Source organism: Myodes glareolus, chromosome 7, assembly GCF_982192425.1.
Source record: "Myodes glareolus chromosome 7, mMyoGla1.1, whole genome shotgun sequence".
Classification (NCBI taxonomy): Eukaryota; Metazoa; Chordata; class Mammalia; order Rodentia; family Cricetidae; genus Myodes; species Myodes glareolus.
Window position 1 is genome coordinate 2,053,790 of NC_142032.1, and position 22,150 is coordinate 2,075,939.

Here is a 22,150-nt window from a genome sequence, read left to right on the forward strand (position 1 = left end):
TGAGCTTGCTGTTTTGTTTAGTCTGGCCAGCCATCTTGTGACGGAGGTCTTCTGTCACGGCTGCCCACAGACTGAAATTAGAGGCTAGATGCTGTGATTAACTGGCCTTTGTGTAAGTTCCAGGGATCTGAACTCCAGCCTCATGCTTGTATGTCAAATACTTGTGGGTTAAATGTTTTAACCACTGAGCTATCTCCTCAGCCCATAAATGATCACTTTAATGACTTATGTTAACACAATTATCTTTTTAAAGACACCATCTCCAAATAAAGACCCATTCTGAGAGAGCAGAAGTTAAAGTCTCAGTCTACAAACTTGGAGTACATATTTCAACTCACAGGATATTAAAGATAGATGTCTGTGTATTGATTGCACTGCTTGGTCATTGTTTTAATTGATGGGATTTTTTTTTCAAATAATGGAAAGGAGCAGACAATTGACAAAGCTCCCAACAACCATCATACCACCTGCTTAAACTTCAGAGAAAAGTCCTAAAACTCTGTCATAATTACTGTGTTGTTACTGAGATAAGACACCATGACCAAGGAAGTTTCTATAAGAAGGCACTTAATTTGGGGCTCATGGTTCCAGAGGGTAGAAGAGCCCATGACCATCATGGCAGGGAACACAGCAGCAGGCAGGCACCGGAGCAGGAGCTGAGAGCTCACATGTGGAACCAATAGCTACACGGCAGAGGGAGGGGTTGGAACTAGGACTGGGATTTGAAGTGGACTTTTGAAACCTCAAAGCCCACCCTGGTGTCGTCACACTTCCACCAACAAGGCCACACCTTCTTCAACAAGGTCACATCTCCTAATCCGTAGTTCTTAACCTTCCCAATACTGCAACCCTTTAATAACCTTTAAAAATCCTTTTAAAAAAACCTTTAAGTGCCGATAAATATACACAACAAGTGTGTATCTTCTATGCTGACAATGATTCATGTGAGTTCCTTTTACTTGCAGTTAGCATAGATTATACTTGACATAGATATATTTATCAGCTAACATAGATATATTTTAGGTACTCTGTGCTGGCTGTTTTAATTGTCAACTTGACACAACCTGGAATCACCTAGGAGAAAATCTTAAAGAGAAAACACCTAGATCAAGTGGCCTGTGGATCTGTATCAATGGTTACCTTTGTCGTTAATTGATATGGATTCTACATTCCTCCATTGTAGAGGAACCCTGTCGGTGAGGCCATTCCCTAGGCTGGGCTCTAAACAGTATGAGAATATAGAAAACTAGAGGCAAGCAAGCAAGAATCCATGCATTTATTCTCTTTCCTCTTAACTATGGGCGTGAAATGTTTAGTTGCTTGAGTCCCTGTCTTGACTTCCCCACTATCATGGACTATGACCTGGAATTGCAAGCAAAATCAATCCTTTCCTCCCATATGCTGCTTTTCATCAAAGTATTAGCCACGGCAACAGAAATGTAACTATAATACCCTCCCAGTTTAGAACTCCAATTATGGCTTAGTCTTTTAACTGATGTATAACACCCATCTTGGCATAAATGTTTACCAATTCCCTATTGTTGGACATTTAAATCGCTTCGGGAATGTTAGGTATTGTAGAAGGAAGGAAAGAAACAAGGGAGGAATGTCCGGTGAATGGGAAAGATAGGTTTCCACCCTTCCTGGGCACAGTTGCTTTCCTAGACCTAAGCTCTTGTTGTGCCCCCCAATATGTTCCATCGCCCCATTGTTCTACTCTAGAGACCTGATAACATAAAATCATGGTTTCCAGAAGGGGTTTGGAGGAGGAGCAATGGCTTTTTGTAGTTCAGCAGCCAGGACAAGGGGCATGGTTGAGAGATGAGCCTCAGTCTGAACATTCCCAGAGACTCCTGGTCAACCTATTCCCTTCCAGGGGATGGGAATTGAACTCTGTCTTCCAGGACTCTACACAGAGAGCTGATGTAGTGAACTATAGTGTCAACCTGTGTCCACACATCAAACATGCACATACAGGTGAATGCACACCCTCCTCTGCTGCACTCTATATTCTACATGTGTGTGTAACACATTTTAAATAACTTCTCTTTTTCAGTTGTGAAAACAGAGCTTTGGGAAGGCACATTGTGGGGTGGCAGAGGGTCTGAGAAGAGACCCTCAAAGTGCTCCAGTTGTCCTTAAACCTCAGCACCAGACACCCCCCACACCAACAGCTTTGGAGTATCTAAGCCCTGTCTGTGCTGCTCCTATACAACAAGTAGGAATTCACCATCTGAATCAGCATGGCATCATTTACTTAACAAAGCAGCAGCCTGCCACTTCAAGTGAGCTACAGTATTACACGCCACTTCTGGGTTTCGTGGAAGGACATAATTGCAGTCATTTGGAATGAGGGAGAGAGAAGCAAGGAGGGGTTGGGGTGAGCACTCAGAAACAGACTGTCTTTGCTGAAGGGGCACTGCGTAATATAAGAAACTTACTGTATACCCTGTGAACCCCATGGAGGCCCCCACAAGCATGTGAAATCACACCTCCATCCCATCGTCCCACCTTATCACCCCCCCAAAAATATTCAAAACATTCACTTCCAATTACTTCTATGTGTGAAATGCATGCCCCGTGACTCTGCCCTTACATGATGTTCAGGAACTCTGAGGGTCACAGGTGGTGATGGCAGCTGCAATTTAGAATATTCCTACTATGATAGGGGCAAGGGGCAGTCCTCAGCTAGATGTGTACCGGTGGGGATAGGACTTCTCAGAAACAAGCTTAGTATGCAGAGCACCTGCTGGGGACATCGCACCCAACGCAGACACCCTTGCAGTTCAGACTGTGCACTGCATAAGAAGCCTAATCAAAGCACTGGGAGGTGGAGCAGGGTGGGGAGGACTTTGCTGAAATCCAGTCACTTCATAGGCCACAAGACAACCACCTACCCTGAAGAAAGGGCTCCTGTTTCCAAACTGCACACAGATGTCTTACAGGTAACATGAATACTGTCCTTATACATATAGCATGTGTCCCACAGGCCCAGTGTTCCACACTGTACAAGCATGGTCAGTTGCAAATACATATGCATGCTCAGTCAGCAGCATGCAAGACACATGGCCACACCCAGGTATAGAACTCTTGTCGTTAGATCCACTTCCCAGAGGCCCGGACAGATTTCCTATTCTTCCTTGACTTGCACTGAGGACGAGGTCAGCAGTCCAGGATCAGCACCCCATGGGTGGTTTCCTCAGAAATACCTAGACCTCCAAGACTCTTTCCTTGAGCACAGGATATAGGGAACAGGCCAGTCCTCAAGCAGCGTACTTTGTCAACTTCCTCTTGCTTCATCCAGGATAAAACCACTCCTAGGTGGCTGGGACTGTCTGCAAAGGCTAGACAATGTGGATTCTCCGGAGTGATCAAGAACAAGGCAGGATCAGCTTTTGGTCTTCAGTGAGTGTACTTGTCTGGGAGAAAAGGGAAACTCTGCTAGGGGAAGTACGTAGCTCTGGCCTCTTAAGACTCTGCAACTCCAGAAGCCAATGTTAGGAGGGACTATCAGAGGATCCATCCCTTCCAAGTAGGACCTACTTGCCCAAGGAACACAGGAGAAGCATCCTGAATGCTCTGGGGACATTACCCTTTAATGACGTTCCTGGGGAAGTCTGAAACCTCCTCACCTCCCACTCTCCAGTTCAGTCCAGAGGGAGAACCAGCAGCTCTCCAGCCTGCACAAGCAGGTGCCCTACGGGCAGCTGGCGGTGCACAGAGGAAGTCTGCCCAGCCCTGGCTGCCTCCTACGACCCCAAGTTGAACCCGGGGTGGGGGGCCTCCAGTCCAGCAGTTCACTGACCTCTCCAGCTCCTCGCGGGCTCTTCCTCTTCCTCTGGTTTGGGAAGGAGGAGGGGCACCCACGTTCTCTGGGGAGTAGAGCCCCGCGAAGTGACCCCGTTTCACAATGAAATTGAGCTGCCATTTTCATCTTCTTCCCAAATGTCAGCAGCGCTAGATCAGATTAGGAACTAATCTCTTGCCCAAATTCATTTCCGAACAGGAGAGGTGGCTGCGGGCGGGGCGGAGGTTTGTTGTTTCTTTCCTTATTCCCACTCCCCACTTCCACTCCCTGTACCTGGGGCGGGAAAGGCGATTACTAACCAAAAAGGAGCGCTTGGAGGCTCTTAAGGGACCCTAGGAAGGCTGGGGTACCTAGGGGAGCCCTCCTTGGGACGGGCAGCAGCCGTCAGGGCCTCTGCTCTGCAGAAGTGGCATTTGTTCCCAAATAGCTCCCACAGAGCAAAGGCCCCCTCGGGGGCGTCCATCCTGGGCTGCAAAGAAACGGAAGGAACCAGGTACTAGAGCGCTCAGGGTCCTGGAGATAGTCGCTGGAAGGGACCATACCTTTTACCATCCTCCCTTTTATACTGATGTGGCTCCCCTACCTGGCCCTGGCAGCCCACAGTCACTGTGCCTCCCACCCCAAGGGCCAGGGTGGTAAAGGGGGAGAGGAAAAGGAATTGTAACCTAAAAAAAGAGAGAGGAAACCGGGAAATAAACGGCCAAAGGAACTGGTCAGTACCTTGCAGGAGGTCTCACTTTACTGAGTGACCAGAACACAGCCGTTGGCCTGAATACCTAATAACCCCCAAGTGAAAATTCCCCATCTAATTTGATATTTGGTTCTTTGCAGAAGCTATAGCCTTCGTAAATAATATACAAAGTAAGAAACCTAATCCCGCCTGCTAGAATGTTTAATTCATCATTATGCGAGCTAATTGGAAGGTGATTATATGGTAATTGCTCATTAGTGGTGTATATTTATCGCTGTACCTTATGTCAAGGCCATGGGAATTGTGTAGACTCTGTTCTCTCATTTCAAGGATCAGTTTCAGAAGCAGGAGTGAAGCAGGCAAGATCAGGTTCTTCCTGACGTCAGGGTCCAGTCGGGGCTGTGGAGACCAGGGCTATATATAGACCGGGAGGTAGCTGGGGACAGGAACAGTTCCGGGTCCTATATATAGGTTCAGTCACCGAGATCTGGGGAGTTGCTGATAACCAGTCCACAGCCAAGCAAAGCTGGTCCTTCTGGCTCATTTTCCAAAAGCGACCCTCAATCCCCAGCCTAGGCACAACTGGCGCCCCTCAGGTGCGTCTTGGTCCTTGGGTGTATTCTGAGAAGCCCAGTGCTACCTAGAGGTCCTCTGGAGAGTGCACAGAGGGTCAGTAAGAGTTGGGTGGGGCGCTCAAGTTTGGTTTGGAAATCATGTGTGGGATGGGAGATGGGTGAGTAGACTTGGAGATGGATAAGGAATTTGGAGTGGTAGAGGCCTAGTTTTCCTCCCCCATCTGATCACTGGGTCTTTCCCATCTTCCTGACTTGTGTCCAAATTTCTCTTCAGTCCCCTTCTCAGTGAAGTGGGGTGCCGGCTCCACGACAGGACAGTACAAGTTGGTGCCTAGGGAGAGGAGCACAAAGTCTCTGGGGTGGGTGATGAGCCAGGATGAAGGAACTGGAAGCATGAAGAAAGAAGGCGGGGGTGTGAGTTCAAGCCAGCCCCACCGCTGCTTCTGGGATGGAAACTTGGGAGAGGTTGGAAGGCAGGTTTGAAATCTCTAAAGTACATGAGGACATCTCGATTTGCAGAGGTATGAGGAAGGAAAGGAAGAGGAAGCCAGAGCTTCCGCAGCCACAGGACCAGGCCAGGACTCATGGAGACTGGGCTCCAGGAGCGCATTTTTGCACGTGGTTGTGATCTTTGGCGCGCTCTGGCGCCCCCGGGAGGAGCGCGATGGCTTTTGCCCTCGTAGAGACCTCAGGCAGCAGCACAGGCACCGGCCCCCAGCCATTGCTAGGCACCCCGACTTGCAGCCGCGGGGGGCGGGGGCTCTCCCAAGATCCCCCGCTGGGCAACAGGCTCTAATGAACAAAAGGCCAATTAGACGCTGAGGCGCGGCTGATGAATGGACCTTTCGCTTTCAAGCGTGGCACCGCTTCGGGTTTCCTGGCTCACAGGGTCGTGCCTGGAGAAGCTGCCTCCCAGAGCCAGGTCACGGCTGGGGTCACAGGGTTCTCAAAACTCCCACTTCCCCCTCGCTATGAGGCTGGTTGGGGAAAATAAATCAGGGGGCTGAACTGCAAATTCTGCATCCGGGCTCGGTATCCCTCCCAGCATGGTGGCCCAGCACTGTAGGCCCACATCTTCGCCCGCAGCTGCTCCGAGGCGACACCCAAATAAATCAAGAGCTGATTGCAGAAATAATAGAGACCGGACTAGAAATAGATGCGCAGTTACGAAAAACCGCTGTTGTTTCTGAACTCCAGGAGCCGGTGGTGCACTTCGAGAACACCACCCCAGCCCAAGCCGCCACTTTTCCTAGCCATAGACCCCGAGATACAGAAATGCTACTCTAAGTGCTGGTCAAGGAGGTTCATTGAAGGAACGCCCCCACTCAAACAGGAAGAAGTGTCCCCACAAGTCTCTCTCACACACACACCGCACTATCCTCTAAAATGCAAACGAACAGGATTCACAGATGTCCTGTGCAACCAGACCTGGTCACAAATCTAATAATCTGCAAGTTCAAACCTTAATAGGCACTTCATCCGCAGCGCTTTGGCTCCAAGTTCTGGTACTAACTCAAAACAGTCTAGATCACAAGGAAAGACGGACATCTTGGCACAATCTATGCAGGGAACACTAACCCTCGGTTTCTGACTAAAGCGAACGATAGCCACACACGGACTAGAGCCCTAGATGGGAACGTTGGATTGAGTTTCCACAATTCACAAATACAGCTGTGTGGTAGACTGAGACATACACCTATTGCAAATGTACACTCACAAACCTTCTCTTAACTCACCGGTGTACCGACTTGCTACTGCCCACTTGCAGACAGTCCAGCCTGACCCCTATCTTACCTAGCGGGGCCCAGAGCCAGGCCTCCGAACCTCCAGAATCCTCCTCCCCAACTCTACAGTGTGCCCGGGACTTTGTTTTCTGAGACTCTAGGCGGGACTGGGAGGAGCTGAGGTTTCCCTAGCCGCACGCAGGCCAGAGCCCCCTTTCTGCCGGGCCGGCTTTGCTTGCCTCTCAGGCTGCCACAGTCCGCCCCTACTACAAAAGTGGCCCGGCAGGTTCCGGGCCGTAGCCAACGCGCCCGCTCCAGCTCGGTTCAACTGCCAGGAGCAGAGTCCCAGGGAGCTGAAACTCCATACACCCAGAACGTTAGCTTGGAACAGCGACTGCTGGAAATCCAAAGTTTCTGCCAGCACCGGATGATTTTAGTTGCTTCGGGAAGGTACGGATTCGAAGGAAGAAACACTCAGCCCAGGTGTGTGTCACAGGAGAATGTAGCCCTGGCCCGCTTCCACTTGACCCTATTAGGAAAAAGGAAATTGAAAACCTGGTCTCCTGAACATCCTTTTGGCATAGGAGACAGGGGGACTCACGGGGAGAAAGTCCCACAAATATGTCATCAGCTTATAACCTACAAGTCACAAGGAAGACGTGGGGCAACCAGCATACAGTTGGCTATGCTCTGTAACAGCAGCAGCACAGCCCTGAATACCATGCACATAGAGAGCATAGAGCCCAGGAGCATCCAGGCCTGGCACCTATGAAACACGAGTGGGCACACAACTCCCACGGGATACCGCCAAACTTGAGTGCATAGCAAAAGGGCCAGGCCGCGAAGCGTATGCGCCCCCTGCTCACCCTGCCCCAGTCCTACGCCCAGATAGGCATCGTGGGATGGCATCTCGCAAATATTTATATTCCTCAGCGCCACGGCAGCCCGCGCCCACATTAGACGCTCTAATCCTGCCACTTTAAATAGATGAATTAATAAAGCAAACGAGCGGCTAATAAGCTGACTGTCCTGCCTTTTTGAGGCGGGGGGAAGGACTCGAAAGTGCGCCAAATTTGTTTGCAGTGGATCAAGGCGAGCCGCCTCTGCTTCACTTTCTTTATCTTAATTCCGACTTGAAAAGATATAATTATCTAGTTTGAACAGAGCGGCTATCAAATCCTTCTTTGGGCCGGGAAGGGGGGTGTTGGAGTGGATTGCGGCTCTCTGAGCCGCTCGGTGCAGCCGGAGATAGCGCGTAATGAAGATGTGGAGGCCCGAGATACAAAGGGCATTAACCTCATTAGCATGAAACCTTTTCTTCCTACCATTGTGGGACCCTTTCAGCCGCCTAATCCCCCCTATTTTCAAAGCTTGGTTTGTAATAAAGCTTTTAGGTTTTTTCCCCCCTCAAAGCTAATAGTATTCTCTGATGATTTTACTGCTGTCCCACTGTATAGGACATTTAGGAAAAAATTCTTCACCACACCCCCTCTCTTGTGCTTAAATTTAAGTATATGGTTACTGCAGAAAGCTTTTTATCGAGATGGGACATTTCTTTTATGAAAGTGTCAGCCTCAATTTTAACGAAACTACATTCTATACTCAAGTCGTTCTAGATTTGGGAAGGTGGACAGAATGAAAAACGTAACCTGCCCTTGTCCAAGCGAAAAGGATGTATATAGTTCAGGAGTCGCAACTGCCAAGCCCTGGGTAGAACTCTAGCAGGGCCATGGTCCCACTGTGGAGACAGCGTAAGTCCCAGCGAGTTTATGGAATTCCCGGGTTGCACCTGTATTTTCCTGAAAGTATCTCTCTGCCTGCGGTCCCCACAACACAAACCTCAGAGAAAGGGTCTCTATAAGCTGAGAGTATGAGCAACCAGGTCTACCCAGAGACCAAGAAGGGTGACAGAGATACCGGGGGCAGGGGAGAGAAGCCGAGAATGAAATCTACTTTAGAGGAGGGGATAAAAAAAAAAAAACAGAAAGAAAAGATTCCATGGTGCCCTATACTCCCCGCTCGTGCACAGAATGTCTAATCTTAACTTTTCAAGGCAGGATGTTAACAAAGCTTGTATTTTTGCCCTGCATTGTAACTTGGCCTTATCACAGTGTAAAGGGTGGGGGAGATTGTCCTAAATTATGTCCAGGCAGCCCCCCTGGATCCGTGGATTAAGAGATTAAAGGAGACCACTGGGCAAGGCCTCCTCTTTTCCCTTCATATTCCTGGTATGATAATTGCTTAAACTGATTTGCACTTTCACAAAAGCTCACAGGACGCTTTGTAGCTCGAACAGAACAGACGAGGTTTCTCTATCAATGGAAATAAAACTGATTAATGCAGCGTATCAGGATAGGAAGCAAATGAAGCATGCAAAAACAACCTCAGACCCCCAGAAGGGGGAGGGGGAGGGAAAGGGAGCGAAGTTTTCTTTGAGAATGGTTACAACTTTTTCTTTTCTGTGTTAAAATTAAGAGTGGAAGATTTCTCAGAACGTTTGCCTTATAAGGCGTCTGGGTCCTTTGGGCTCATCCCCATCACTTTCAGCAAATTAGAGCCAAGAGAGAAGAGGGAAGAAGGAGGGAAAGAAGAGAATGGGAAGTTGACAATGTGTCCTTAAGGGGTTTGAAGTCGGAAAAAAAGTTAGAAGCCTCAGAATTCGGGTTATAAGAGCTTTCCTGGAGAATATTGTTCAATTCATCCTACATTTTAAACTTAAAAAAGAAAAGAAAAAAGAAAGAAAACAGAGGTAAAGAGGAGTAAGAGTTTTCTTTTAGGTTTTTGTTTTTGTTTGTTTGTTTGTTTTGTTTTGTTTTTTTGCCTGAGTTGAAATTAAACTCCTTCAACGAAGTTGCTTGGACAACTTCTCACCTTTCCCTCGTCTAAAAGAGTTTGATCGTCTTAATCATCTCCCTGGTCCATTCACATCTCTTTAAAATACGTGCTCCCCCAAACCTGTCAGTGTGGCTCCTTTCTGGGTGGGGAGTCAGGATCTCTAGAACCTAGTTGAAGAAGGACCACATTGGACATAGAGAGTTACTTTTGTAAAGATCCACTTCAATTTCCCAAGACAACTACTCTGAGGGCGTATTGATAAATCTTTATTGACAAAATATTGACATTGGCATACTTCTTGGAAGTATATAGTGTGTTAGAATTCTAACAAATTAACACAAAACACAAAAATATTTACATTCTGGTATAGAAGACACTAAGGAAGCATTTGTCACCCTCTTTAGTAAGTCTATGGTCTTGGAAGAGAAGCTCAGTGCTTGAAAACCCCCATGTTGTTGGCCACACTACCACCACCCCGTTAACTACAGTCTTTCCTTCCACGTTTGCAATAGACAGTCTTAAAGTTCTGAATGACCATTACACTGAGTGGCTGGATGGTTGCAGTCAATGTCTCCAACCACTGAAAGGAAAGGTTGTTTTGGTGGTTTTAAGTCTCAGAATGTTAGGAAAGGAAATATTCAAGAAATAGAATTAACTTAGGTTTTTGTTGTTATTGTTTTTGCTGCTGCTGCTGTTGTTTAACCCCAGCATAAGTCCTGATTCTTCTCAGGGGCTCCCTCCCCCGCCCTCCATCCCAATCCTGCTCCCTCATTTTTCTGTAAGAGGACCACTATCTCCGAGCCTACTTCATTTAGCTTTCACAATCACTTTGACAACAGAAGGTATCAAAAAAGTGTTTTTACAGACTGCACATTTCTCAGAAAAAAATAAAAATACACAGAACCTGTCTTTAACAGAAAAATAAAATTACAATTCATTTTTTAGACACCATTCGCCCAACAACTGCTACATGCAATTCAAGTTTTTGAAACAGGTGTAGGATGGGGCTAGACATGGAATTTTGTGTTATTTCTAATTAAAGATGGGGGAAACACTGTGAAGTGCAAAATTAAAAGACCTGTGCCTTTTTTAAAAATCACTATCATTTCTAAATGGACTTTGATACGCGGAATACCTGCCAATCATCTTGTTTCCCTGGTTTGGCATTTGACTGACAGCTTCTCTTGTCAGAATGTGCCTTTGCCTCACAAGGACCGGATCATTCTCATTCAATCTCTCTCTCTCTCTCTCTCTCTCTCTCTCTCTCTCGTTCTTTTCCCCCTTTCTCTCTCTCCCTCCCAGTCTCTGTCTCTCTCACTCACTCAGCTGCCTCTTTAGACGAGGGTTGCACGTTGATGAAGGGGCCTCCGTCCTCTGCCATCTCGATCGTGCGTGCGTGTGCAGTGCTCGGTCCAGTGCCCTCGCTGTCCAAAGTCTGCTGCGAGCCACTGCTCAGATTCCCCTTTCTCCCTTTCTTGGTGAATGTGTGTGCAGTTTGGTTTTGTTTTGTAGGGTTTTTTCCTTCTTCCCCTCCTCTCCCTGTCTTTTTTGCTCCATGCTGTCCATTTGTGTGGGATTAGGTTTGTACTTTTAATCGTCTGAGGTCACATCTATTTCCTCCGGACTCGCCTGCTTGGTGGCAATTCTCCACCGATTAATGTGGTGTGTCCCTTTTTTCTTCTGTTGAGAATCTGAGCCTTCTTCCTCTAGCTTCTGCCTTTTGAATTTCGTCCTCCGGTTCTGAAACCATACTTTTACCTGTGGGGAAAGGCAAGCGGGCATCGTTAGATGCTTCACGGTGCCTTCCTACCAAACGACAGAGGCCTGCCCCTTGCCCAGGCCTGACCACAGCCCCCAAGACACAGACCATAAGGACTGACCACTCCTAGATCTCCTGAGAGCAGGGACTGCAGGTGAGAAGCCTAGTCCCCTTTCCTTCAAAACCTACCAAGGAACCTTTTCCCAAGAACCACAGTACTCTCATTTGAGTCATTTCTCCCACACACATCCCACTTAGAGCAAAAGCTTTTTGCAAAGCATGCAAAACTTTGTTTAAAAAATAATTAAATAAGGAAAAAATAAAGTATGTTTCTTGCTTGCCCAGTCAGTGATTGCAGAAAAGACTTCAGTCTCCGCCGGGCCTAATGGGCTTTCTATTTTCTGTCAGTCTGAAGTTGCCTAAATATAGCACCTCTTCTGCCAGGCCAAGGCCTGTGTAAAAGATAGGGGTTTGCCTGTACTCGGGCCTTGCTGGGGGATACTGGCAGGTGAGCAGAACTAGAAGAAGTCCAGTGGATAGCGACTTTACAGGCCTCACTCGGGGCCTGGCTGAAGTGAACGCTTCAGGGAGATTGTGACTTAGGAAGGAAGTAAAAGAAACTGAACAGGAGGGAGAAGAAGAGCGCCTCTTCCCTCCGCTTCTATCCAGTCCCCAAACAGGGTAGGGTCAGTTTCAACTTCAGCCACATCTCTTCCCTCTGGACCCTCCCTGGAATTTGCAGCTAAGAGTCTCTGAAGCGCTGAGGTTGAAGTCAGCTGCCATCAAGCGCCCCGTGGAGAAGTTAGGAGACGCTCTATTCAGCAGCTCTGCCCAAGTTTGCCCAGCAATGTGGTTACAGAGGAAGAAGACAGTAGTAACTGCAGCCCGTGCCCTGATCGCGGTGGCCCAGTCAGAGCCCTTGAGCTACTGAGATGCCACTTCACTCCCACCTTTAAGACTTCCATGAGGTCCTGCTTGTTCTCCCCAATGCTCCTGTCCCCCAAAGTGCCCCACCCCGTGAAAAAGCAGAGTCTGAGCAAGGCTGAGTTTAATTTGCTTTGAGTTTGCTAATTAAAGAGAAGGACGGTTCACTCCCCCCGCAACCCCCACCCATGCGTTGCCCAAAGCGTGCGTCGGTGTGCTCAGGGCTTGACACGCACACAAAGACTCCAGGCAGTGTGGGCAGCGAGGCGGACAAAGACCACCGCTGCCCAGGCTGTCCAGGAGAAATCAGCTGGGCCTTGCCTTGTGCCTGCCTGCCCTGCACAAACCCGCAAGGTCTTCTTGTTATTTCTCCCCCCCCCCACACCCTATGGAGGGAAAACTTTAAAAAAACAAAAACAAAAACAAAAACCTCGATTTGAGCTTCTCAGAAAAAGCAGTACAACTTACTCTGCCCCCAAACGTTACTACTGTTTGCTGAGAACTTTGACCCTGCCTCGCGTCTGGGAGCCCGGTAGCTCCTACTGTAGACTGAAACCCCCTCCCCGCCTTGGGACTAACCCAAGCTAGGCTGCCAACACTTGCTGCGTAGGGAAGGCCGTGTCCCCTAAGGCTATCTCTCTATGAACCGTCTAGTTTTCAGGATTGCCCAGCCTGCCTGGCCTCCGGCTTCTGACTCCCCGACATTCCCTTAAGAAGAATAATCGGGTGGGTGGAGAATCTTTCAGAACCTGTATCAAAACCATTCCCTACCTTCGCCAGCCTTGTACCCTAGTCACCAGAACACCCTGCTGCAATTAGCCATATCTTATATCCCAGTTGAGCCTCCGTGAGTCTCACCAAAACTCTCAGCAAAACTACAGAGGTGGGTTGGCTTGGATTTCCCGGGGCCTGCGCAGCGGAGCCGAAGAACGAACTCATCCCTGCAGCTCATACTGCCCTAACAACGCCAAGCACCTGGAAAGTTACCAATTCGGAGCTCTGGCGTGGAAATACACTCCACGAACCCTCTCGGAGCTCAGCACTGGTGGGTGTACCGGGCACTGTCTGCCTGGATCTGGATGGGGTACCCTAGCTGCTGGGCCACACTCACCTGAGTTTCCGTAAGGCTGAGGCTGTGCGCCAGCTGCTTCCTTTCCGCTCCCACCACGTAATGATTCTTCTCGAAGGCGTGCTCCAGCCTTAAAAGCTGGGACGGCGAGAAGGCGGTTCGGATCCGCTTCGGCTTTCGGGCCAGAGCGTTGTGCAAAAGGAAACTCTCGGGACTTGTGTCGTTCCCTGCAGGGTGCACAACAGAAGTACCATTAGGGGGCCTCCCAGGCCCTAGTCGTAGGCTTCTCTGGAGCCGGGCTGGCCCGGGTAGTTCCCTGGGCCTCTGACTAGTCCGCAGCGCCCAACCCGCCGGGCCAGTGGCATTCCCTGGGCTTTTGAAAAGGACACCGGCTGAACCGCCGGACCCTGGTCCCCGGGGCTCCAATTTGGGCGGCACCCAACTAGCGGTTGTCTCTGAGGTCCTCAGTCTCCGAATCTCCGCGGGCTCCGCAACTGCTCTGGCACCGCAGGCCTGGATACTTTCATGCCGGGTGTGTCGGGAGCAGAAGTCAGGAGATCCCGGGCGAGGAGATTGATGCCCACCATCCAAAAATAAGAATAAGAGATTGCCTAGTTTCTAGCCTATTTAAATTTTTGACTTAAGCGTGGAAAGAACGGCGGGACTCTACCCACAGTTTTCTCACGAATTTATTCAAGAATTTCTGTCTGCTGTCTCGCTGGGAAATTGCAGAGGCCGGTCTAGTCGTTACAACCGGGCCAGAGGCGAGGATGCCCGGTTTCTAAGGAGACTGCCTCTAGAGTACTCGGTTCTGGGGTTGTTGGGCTGCAGAAAGCTGAGAGGAGAGTGGAAGAACAGGAGACTAGGGGTGACTGAGTCGCAAGTACCGGCCGCGATGTTCCTTCGGCCCACAAAGATCCCGGCTGCTCCTGATGTGGCAGGGAGACCAAAAACATAGCTGGCCGAGAATGGGGAAGCTGAGCCCTAAACTTTGAAGGCAAGTCTGGGGTATTTCGGCTTTTCTTATTAAAGAAAGTAAATCTATTCACCAAAACCCAAACAATAAAAAAACATCCGATTTTCCCAGCGGGAGTGGAGGTAAATTCAGTAGTGAACTGAAAGAGAAAGGTGTATTGCTTTGGTTTGTGTTTTTGTTTATTTCTTTTTGTTTGAGGGTTTTTGAATGTATATACATATGTATATGCATATGTGTATATATAAAATGTTGAGGTGGCAGCTACCCGATTCTAGACTCTGACAGTAACGCAGCCCCTTGGTATTGATCCTGCCCCACCTGAGTTGGGTGCTTTCTGGTCTCCATCGACAAACTAAATACTCTTTTCCTAAAGTTTTACCTTTCCTACCAATCCCTACCCAGAAGCAAACAAAATTAATAAATTGGAAATTAAAAAAAAAGAAGACGCCCAAACAAATTTCCCATTGTCGGGCCTTCTTTCGATTACGTTGTTTTCCCTTTTCTTTTTCTTAATTTCTTTCTTCTTTTTTAAAGAAGAAAAAATAAACCAAACAGAAACCAGCCGGAACCTGCCTTCCCGCCGCGTCCTGCGGGATCCCCCAGTTAAACAGGTCAAGGGGAGAGCCAGTGGAGCTGCGGAGGTTTCTACTTGCTCTGTTCCGCCCCACTTTGGGCCTCCAGAGCTGGAAGAAGGAAACAGTTTGCGCTGAGGTTTCGAACATCCCTTTGCCTACATAAAGGGTTTGAAGACCTAAAAGTCTCTGGTTTGGGCTGGAGGGGCGTGGAGTGGGTATAGAGCGGAGATCAACAGTCCAGTAAACCTGGCCATGTGGCCCGATTTGAATCCCTGAGATACAGTAGATCGGCCGGGGAAACGGTTCAGGGGACCAGAATTCTGGGGACCTTGTGGGATCAGGGCTTCTTGACAGCGGACTTCGCCCGCAGGCAGCTGATCCCAGCCAGCCCGACCCCGGCGCATACCACCGGACACCTGGTTCGTACCCCTTTCCAAGACGTTAAGTGGTGGACAAGTTAATAACCCAAACGAACCTCGACTTCAGAAATTGGGGACCTACGCCACGCGGGCCCCTAGCTGTCTGGTCTGAGAACTCACCACACTGACTAACCTCTTCCCAGGCCTCCAGGAGAGCCCACCCGGAGCAGGCCCGGCCCCGTTAAGGAGGCAACCGGAACGGCGCGCTTCAGCTCCGCGACGTGGCACGTACCTTGGAAGCGATGACCCAGATATCGGTAGCGGTGGATGAGCCAGGGATAGAAGGTGGATGGGTCCCGCTGCTGCGAGGCGAAGAGGGGGTGTGGCGAGTGCGAGGAGGGTAAGGGGTGGGCGGCCAGGGCGTGCGGCGGCGGCACCGGGTGCACCGGCACGGCGGGGTTGGGCGGGTGCGAGACCGCCTCGGCGAACACCAAGTCCGGGTTGGAGTAGACGCCCCTGCCCGCGGCGGCGGCTGCAGCGGCCGAATGGAAGCCGTTGAGGAACGGATTTATTGGGCTGGAGTTGGCGTAGCTGAGCGCCGCGGGACGGATGGGATCCTCAGAACGCGAGGCAGGCAGGGGACTGTCCTTGGCCACCAGCGACTCGATGGTGAAGCAGCGCTTGGGCGCCGGCTGAAACATGCTGCGCCGAGGAGCGGGCGCCCAGGGCTCCCTGCTCCCGGCGACCGCAGCGCGCTGCCTTCGCTACCCGCTGCCCGCGGCGAGGATCGACGAGAATTGGGGACTCGTTTGTTTGGGGTGGGGGTGGGGGTGGGGGGGAAGGAAAGGAAAGGAAAGAAAGGAAGGAAGAAAGAAAGGAAAGGAAAAAGGAAAAGAGGGGGGAGGGGGAGGAGAGGCAAAACCGAAGATCCCGAGAATCTTGCACCAAACGCGCCCAACCTGGAGAGAGGGGGGAAAAAATCCTTCCAGAAGAATTTGCAGGCGTGGATTGGGGTAATATTTTTTTGAGCGAGATGGCGTGGGGGGGAGATTGGAGTTAGAGGCAGGGAAGGGGGGTTCTCGGGGGAGGCAAAAAAAGTTTTCTCTCCTTTGCAAAAGGCGGGCAGGGCGCCCTAAGTCCAAGGACAATCCATGGAAGTGTTCGCTTCTTCACTGGTAGTGCAAACGATTTGTTAGTTCATGAGCCTAATTAGTGCGGGGATCACATAAACAGCTTCCTCCGAAGCCTGGTAAATGGCTTGATGATTGGTCGCTATTACTCGCCCTGAGGTGGAAGGGGGGAGACTCTTTAAAGTGCGTCAGAGGGAGGCGAGCGCCTGGGAACCCGGAGGCCTGGATCCCGGCCCAGAGTGGAACGGAGTCGGCGCCGCTGCCCTAACTGTGCCTCCAGCCGCCCGCTCGGCTGCCGACCTCTCGGTGCCTTCGCCAGTCGCTCCGGGCTAGCTTCCTCGCTCCCTCGGCGCCCGCTGCGGCTTCTCTCCTCCTCTTTCGCCTCCTCCGCTTCCCTCTTCTCCTCCTCTTCCTCGTTCTTCTCCTCCTCCTCCTCTTTCCCCACCTCCTCCCCCTCAGCCACCGCCTCCAACTGCACTAACACCACTCCCTCCGGGGCACCCGGGTCCCTGCAGAGTCTTCGGCCCGCGCAGCCTTTGCTGCGGACCCCTGGATCCTAAACCTGCGGCGCCGGCGCCGAAGCTGCTAGGACCGAAGCACCGACAGACGCGCAGATTTCTTCACGCCCTGAGCTCCACTGAGGCTGTCCCCTGCCGCCTGGCGTCCAGGTCACTGAGATGGCTTCGGGAGTCCGGCGAGGGTAAGCGGGCGGGGACTGATTGCGGACTAGGGCTAACCCGTTTCATTCACACCAATCCCCACCCCCAGCAAAACTCCCGAGGTTTCCTAGGCGCGAGGAGGGGGGTCCTCCCACCCCTCCAACCAAGCATAGCCTCGAGGTTTCAGGGTCCACGCGCTTGCAGTCTTTGACCCGGCTGGTTCGTTTGCAAGTAGAAACCTGAGAAGCCAGCTGTGCTTGTACGGTAGCAGTGGACTTCCAGTTCTCACCCTAGAGTTCCTGCTTTTCCTGTCCTGAGGGCACTCACCTCCTTCCCCAAAACAGTTCTTTCTGGGATACGTGGGGATAATTGGGAAAGGAGTCTTGGGTCCTAGGTCAGAAGCTGAAGTGGTGATTGTGTTTTCGTTCCGTTGTCGTTAGAAGTGTTGACATTGTTACCATTGTTGTTGTTATCAGTACCGTACCTATTTTTATTCTGACATCTGTGGTCCCGGGGCTGGGTTGCTCTGCAAACCTAGGTTTCGCAACTAGGCACTTAGGATCTCGTCTCCGGTCCTAGGCCCTGTCCGCATTTTCGAGCTCGCCTTCGGTTTTGGGATGATTTTAGGGCCGACTTCTCCGGTCCCCATTGGCTCACGCTGTGGCATAATTATGATCACATCCCCCAGCCTGCTGGCGCTGCTCTCTGTTTATTGGTGGTTAAAGATCTATTATCTATTCATCAGCCGCCTCCCCCACCCATCCACCCTTTGCCAATTACATTCTTCTAAAGTGAAGTACCAGCAGGTATTTTGCACGTTTACAATTAATGATAAAATTTTTTTTTTCTGGCGTCCTTTAAATCTATTACTCCCAGGTCGAAGCCATTTATCCTAAGAGGGATAAAATGTCTGTGTTTGGTGACTAGGTTGCCTGAGACCCGGGAGAACTAGCTCTGCAGAAGAGAGATGTGAAGTCCTCTGGAGGGAGTGTGAAAACCATCTGATTCCACCAAGGGTCTGGGCCATAGGACGCGCCAGGAAGTCCGACAATAATGGGTTCCTTGCCAGCCCTCCCTCCCGTTTGTTTCCCGGTTTTCATCTGCTGTTGTTTAGGTTTTGAGTGTTTCTTGTAGTGTTCCTCTGAGAAGGCTGAAGCTCAGGGACCTCTAGGTAGAGTGGGAGTTGAGAAAAAGAGTTCCCGGTGTTGTTGAGGCTCCAGACAGATTAATTTGGAGACCACAGGAGTTTCTTTTGCTGCTCCTTCACTTCGAATCCCCCCAGAGTATTCCAGCTTGTGCAAACACACTCACGGTTAACCCTGCAGACAGGAGTGAGCCTCAGCTTTGCCCTCACAATGGTATAAATCAGCCATTGCCTTGGACTTCAGACCCCGAACCACCAGTCCTTTGGTCCTGGCCCATTTTCACCTTCTTTTCTAGGTGGCCTTGTGTCTTTATCTTTTTTTTTTTTTTTTTTTTTTTTTTGTCAAACCCAAATATTGTAGGCATTAGATACAGCGCTATGGAAACGGTGGGAATTGAAGGCCACACAGTCCTCCCAGCTGAACTATCTCCCCCAAATACAGCTGAGAAATCTCTCCCAGGTTTTATCTGGACTGTGGAAATAGAGGCCTCTAGGCGCTCAGGCCTCTGAAGTCTGAAGCTCTGAGAAGGGCAGAAGTCTTAGCGTGTGCCTAGCCAAGCAAGCGTCACAGGAACTGGGGGGTTAACTGGGGGCTTCTGAAACTAGGAGCAAACACACCCATTTGTCACACGGCATATCCTCTAGAGGAGGGCAAGAAGATGAGGCTGGGCCGTCAAAATGGGCCTGAAACTCTGTGGAACCAAGTGTGGTGCCTCAACCCCAACCCTACCCCTGAGTTAGCATTTGTGAATTTAGCTGAGGGTATCACAGTTATTGACTTTGAAGGCCAAGGAATCCAAGCCTGGTTGGCAGATTTGATTGAGATCCCCGTAGCATGGGTTTAAAATGTTTGGCCTTGAGTGCTTCATATGTAGTTGGTACTTGTTCATGCTTCACCTCTTTTGGCCAGGATGTGCTGGGGAAATGTTCTAAGGGAATGAGCGACTGGCTTCAGATAAGGGTCCCCTTGCCTGAGGAAGTGACATTTCAGCGATTTCGTGGTATCTATCCTCAGCAAGACACCAACCAGCCTCTTGCAAACTGCTCATCTGCCACTAGGATTGCCACTGGAGGTGGACTCTGGGTGGCCTGCAGGTGGCCAGTGCTCATGAGCAGCGGGTATGGTCCCTGGATTCTAAACGAAATCAGTACCTCTGTCTCAAGCACCTGAACCTTAGGGGGCTCTGTGCCACTTTCAGCCCACCTCCACGGAAGAAGAAAAGCAGGTTCCTGTGAGTCGGGCAGGGTGCAGAAGCCCTACAAGCCCAGTAATCTATGCTAATTCATGCCTCCAGCCCGAGGTGCCCTGGACGTGTGGCGGAATTAACTAGAGAGTAACTCATTAACCACACTGCCCAGCAGAGGCACACCGGGGCTCTGGGCTTCAAGTCCGTCTTGGAAATCAGAGCTCCTAGAGGGAGACACCGCTGACTTCTGGCCTAGCAGAATTCGCACCTTCTTTGTTTACTGAGGACCCAAGAAGGAGCTGTTTAGCTAAGTACCTGTACAAACTGTTGGGGTTACCCCAAGTCACTGAGATTTGAACATCATAGATTTTGCAGGCAGAGGACTAGAAGACACATGTGATCAAGATCTTGTATTTGTCTCTTACTGAACGACCTGGGTCAACCCCTCAGTCTCCCCTGCCCTCATTCTGTTTTATGTAAAATACAACCCTTGTGTCTAGGAAGCAGACAGTACAGTGCGGGGTGAGTTTCTGGATGGTAGCATGATCAAAGTGTTCTTTATCAGAATGAAGGTAATTACACAACCCGTCTTCAAACTGTACAGTACAAAGTGAATTTTTCTATTCATAATTATACCTAATAAAACTTCCCCCGACTGCACTCACAGCTTCTTTGTGTCACCTTCGGTAAGCTATTTACTGTCTTTGCCTTTTTTCCCCCTCTTCCTCCGAATGGGAATAAATAGCAGTGCAATAGCATTTTTGGATTATTGCGAGAGACAGGCAAAGCAAACTGTTCGGACAGTGTTGAGCCCATAATGAACATTAATAGAAAATCGACTCCTCTCATGGATGTTGTTGTCATTTTCTGGACCCAGCCAGGGCCTCACAGTTTGAACAATAAAGTTGTACAAAGACATTCACACTAACCTCACCCCTGGCATGCTCCCCTATGTTGCCCTGAAAGGCCATGAACTTCTTCCAGGAGGTGCTGGGGATGAGAACAGCCTGATTTTTGACTCTGTATCAAAGGGCAAAGATTTCTGGGGATCTGTGATAACCCTTTGCGACTCTGAGTTTCCTGTAGGGCCTCTACTAGCAGAGAAGCTGAGCCCTCGACTCTACCTGCGTGAGTGCTAGGCTCCAGAAATATCTGGGGTGGGTGGCTAACATCATGCAGCTCTAGCGAGTTGGGGTTCCTGGGATGTGGTTATCACCAAAGGCAGAACCAGTATCTTACAGGTCGTTGGGTAGGTGAGCTTGGCTCGCTTTCGGCATTCTTTACATTTTCCTTAGTGCTGTGTTGGTGTTTGGACCCTGTAGTGCCCCAGCGTGGTGAACAACACTGTTCACCAGTGGCCCAGGCTTGTGTAAGGTGTCCTGAGAAGGACCAAACTAGGGCTGGTTACAAAGTTTCTCCAGGTCTATAACTATTATCCCGGTCTCTTCCACCTCTGAAAGCTAGGACGGCTGTGGGAAAACAAAAAGGAGAATTAAGACCTTAAAAACATTTTTTAAAATTATCACGGTAAATCCCTTTCTGGCATCCTCCCCAGAGTTCTCTCGCGGAGCCAGCGAGGAGACCCAGAGTGCCGATCCACGTGTGCGCAGCGGCGCCTAGTGGCAAGCGAGGCGCTTGGGCGCAGCGCCCTCCGAGTTTGCTGAAAGTGTTAGGGGTTGCGCCCACTGCCACCAATCACAGTCCAAACCAGAGGAGAATCTCTGAGGAGGCTCTTGGCTACTGGGAAGGGAGGGTGACTTGATCTTGCATCTCACCTGCTTTCATTGGCTTCAACTCAGCTCTAGAGTTCATTCTTGCTGTACTTTCCCCTTCTCTAAGAGCTAGGCTTTCCTGTAGTACAGGGAGCAAGGAAGCAATGGATAGGTTCCACTCTACCAAGAATTTGGCGACTGGGACCGCCTAAGCCAGGGAGATAACCAGTTGTTGCGCAAGGGTGACCCCAACTCCATGCTTGAGAACCTAGATATTATTGCCCAACCACTGTGGCTTAGAGAATGGGCCTTGTGGGGATCCTGAGTAGAGTTAGAACTGGGGTTGCAGGGTGCAGTTCTCCTAGATGTACGCCCCCTTGTGGCTGGTGGAGGACAGATCGAGATGGGGGAATTGTTGATTACAGCACAGGGGCCAGAGTATCACTATCCGCAAACCTGAAAGATAGGACTGTGCCGCAGCAAAGGGGCTTTGGTGATCCATCCCGTCCCTGCCACTAGACACACACAGACCTCATCTTTTCCAGAGCAACCAAGCTCCTCTCTTGAGGTGTAGCAGTAGAAACTGCATAGAATCTCCTGGAAACCCGGATGGTATGTAGACGGCCTTGGAGCATTACCCTCGGCCACACTGCTCAAAGTGCAGACTTGGAGGTGCCCACCACAGAGAGAGAGTCTCCCCGAATCCTGGCTTCTGGGGGAAAGATGCACTGTCAGTGAGAGACCGTGAGTTTCTGGATCTCTGGAAACCATTCTATTGTAAACCCCACCTTTAGGTCCAGAATGCCACATTACCTCAGGAGACACACCAGGAACATCGGGCTCATCAATCCTCAGCACACACAGCCCTGATGGTTCATTATTGAAAGCAAAGAAATAATCAAGCGAGGAGGGGTGTCACCATTTTCTCCATCAGTTATCTTCAAATTAAGGCCAAGCAAGGCAAGGAAAGCAACTCTTCTCACACACAAGGACACAGGAGCCAGGGAACATGGGCAGGCTTGC

At 50.1% G+C, this 22,150-nt stretch overlaps 1 protein-coding gene and 1 long non-coding RNA gene across 5 annotated transcripts in view; one reads left to right on the plus strand and one right to left on the minus strand.

Annotated features, from left to right (window-relative positions):
- Positions 1–9,886: 9,886 nt before the first annotated feature.
- On the minus strand, positions 9,887–16,415 carry Emx2 (empty spiracles homeobox 2). 2 transcript variants are annotated; one of them, XM_048424200.3, is made up of 3 exons: positions 15,588–16,415; positions 13,428–13,612; positions 9,887–11,391 (listed from the first exon to the last, which is right to left on the minus strand). In XM_048424200.3, the coding sequence occupies exons 1-3, from the start codon at positions 15,994–15,996 to the stop codon at positions 11,224–11,226; spliced, it is 762 nt and encodes a 253-aa protein (XP_048280157.1). In that variant the 5' UTR covers positions 15,997–16,415; the 3' UTR covers positions 9,887–11,223. The 2 variants fall into 2 exon arrangements, with proteins under 2 accessions (XP_048280157.1, XP_048280158.1); XM_048424201.3 differs by lacking the exon at positions 13,428–13,612.
- LOC125393518 (uncharacterized) overlaps positions 16,199–22,150 on the plus strand; it is a 31,048-nt gene continuing 25,096 nt past the window's right edge. For 2 of the 3 annotated variants that reach the window (XR_015003361.2, XR_007229831.3), the window contains exon 1: positions 16,986–17,125. This is a non-coding gene — a long non-coding RNA (uncharacterized LOC125393518). Of the gene's footprint in view, positions 16,309–16,940; positions 17,126–22,150 lie in introns of those variants that run through there. The other variant, XR_015738311.1, reaches the window with a different exon arrangement.

Coding starts and splice junctions, on each gene's coding strand:
- Emx2 (XM_048424200.3), bottom strand. CDS start 15,996: ATGTTTCAGCCGGCGCCCAAGCGCTGCTTCACCATCGAGTCGCTGGTG. Junction 13,613..15,587: donor TCTGGGTCATCGCTTCCAAG/GTACGTGCCACG, acceptor TGCACCCTGCAG/GGAACGACACAAGTCCCGAG. Junction 11,392..13,427: donor TCAGCCTTACGGAAACTCAG/GTGAGTGTGGCC, acceptor CTTTCCCCACAG/GTAAAAGTATGGTTTCAGAA.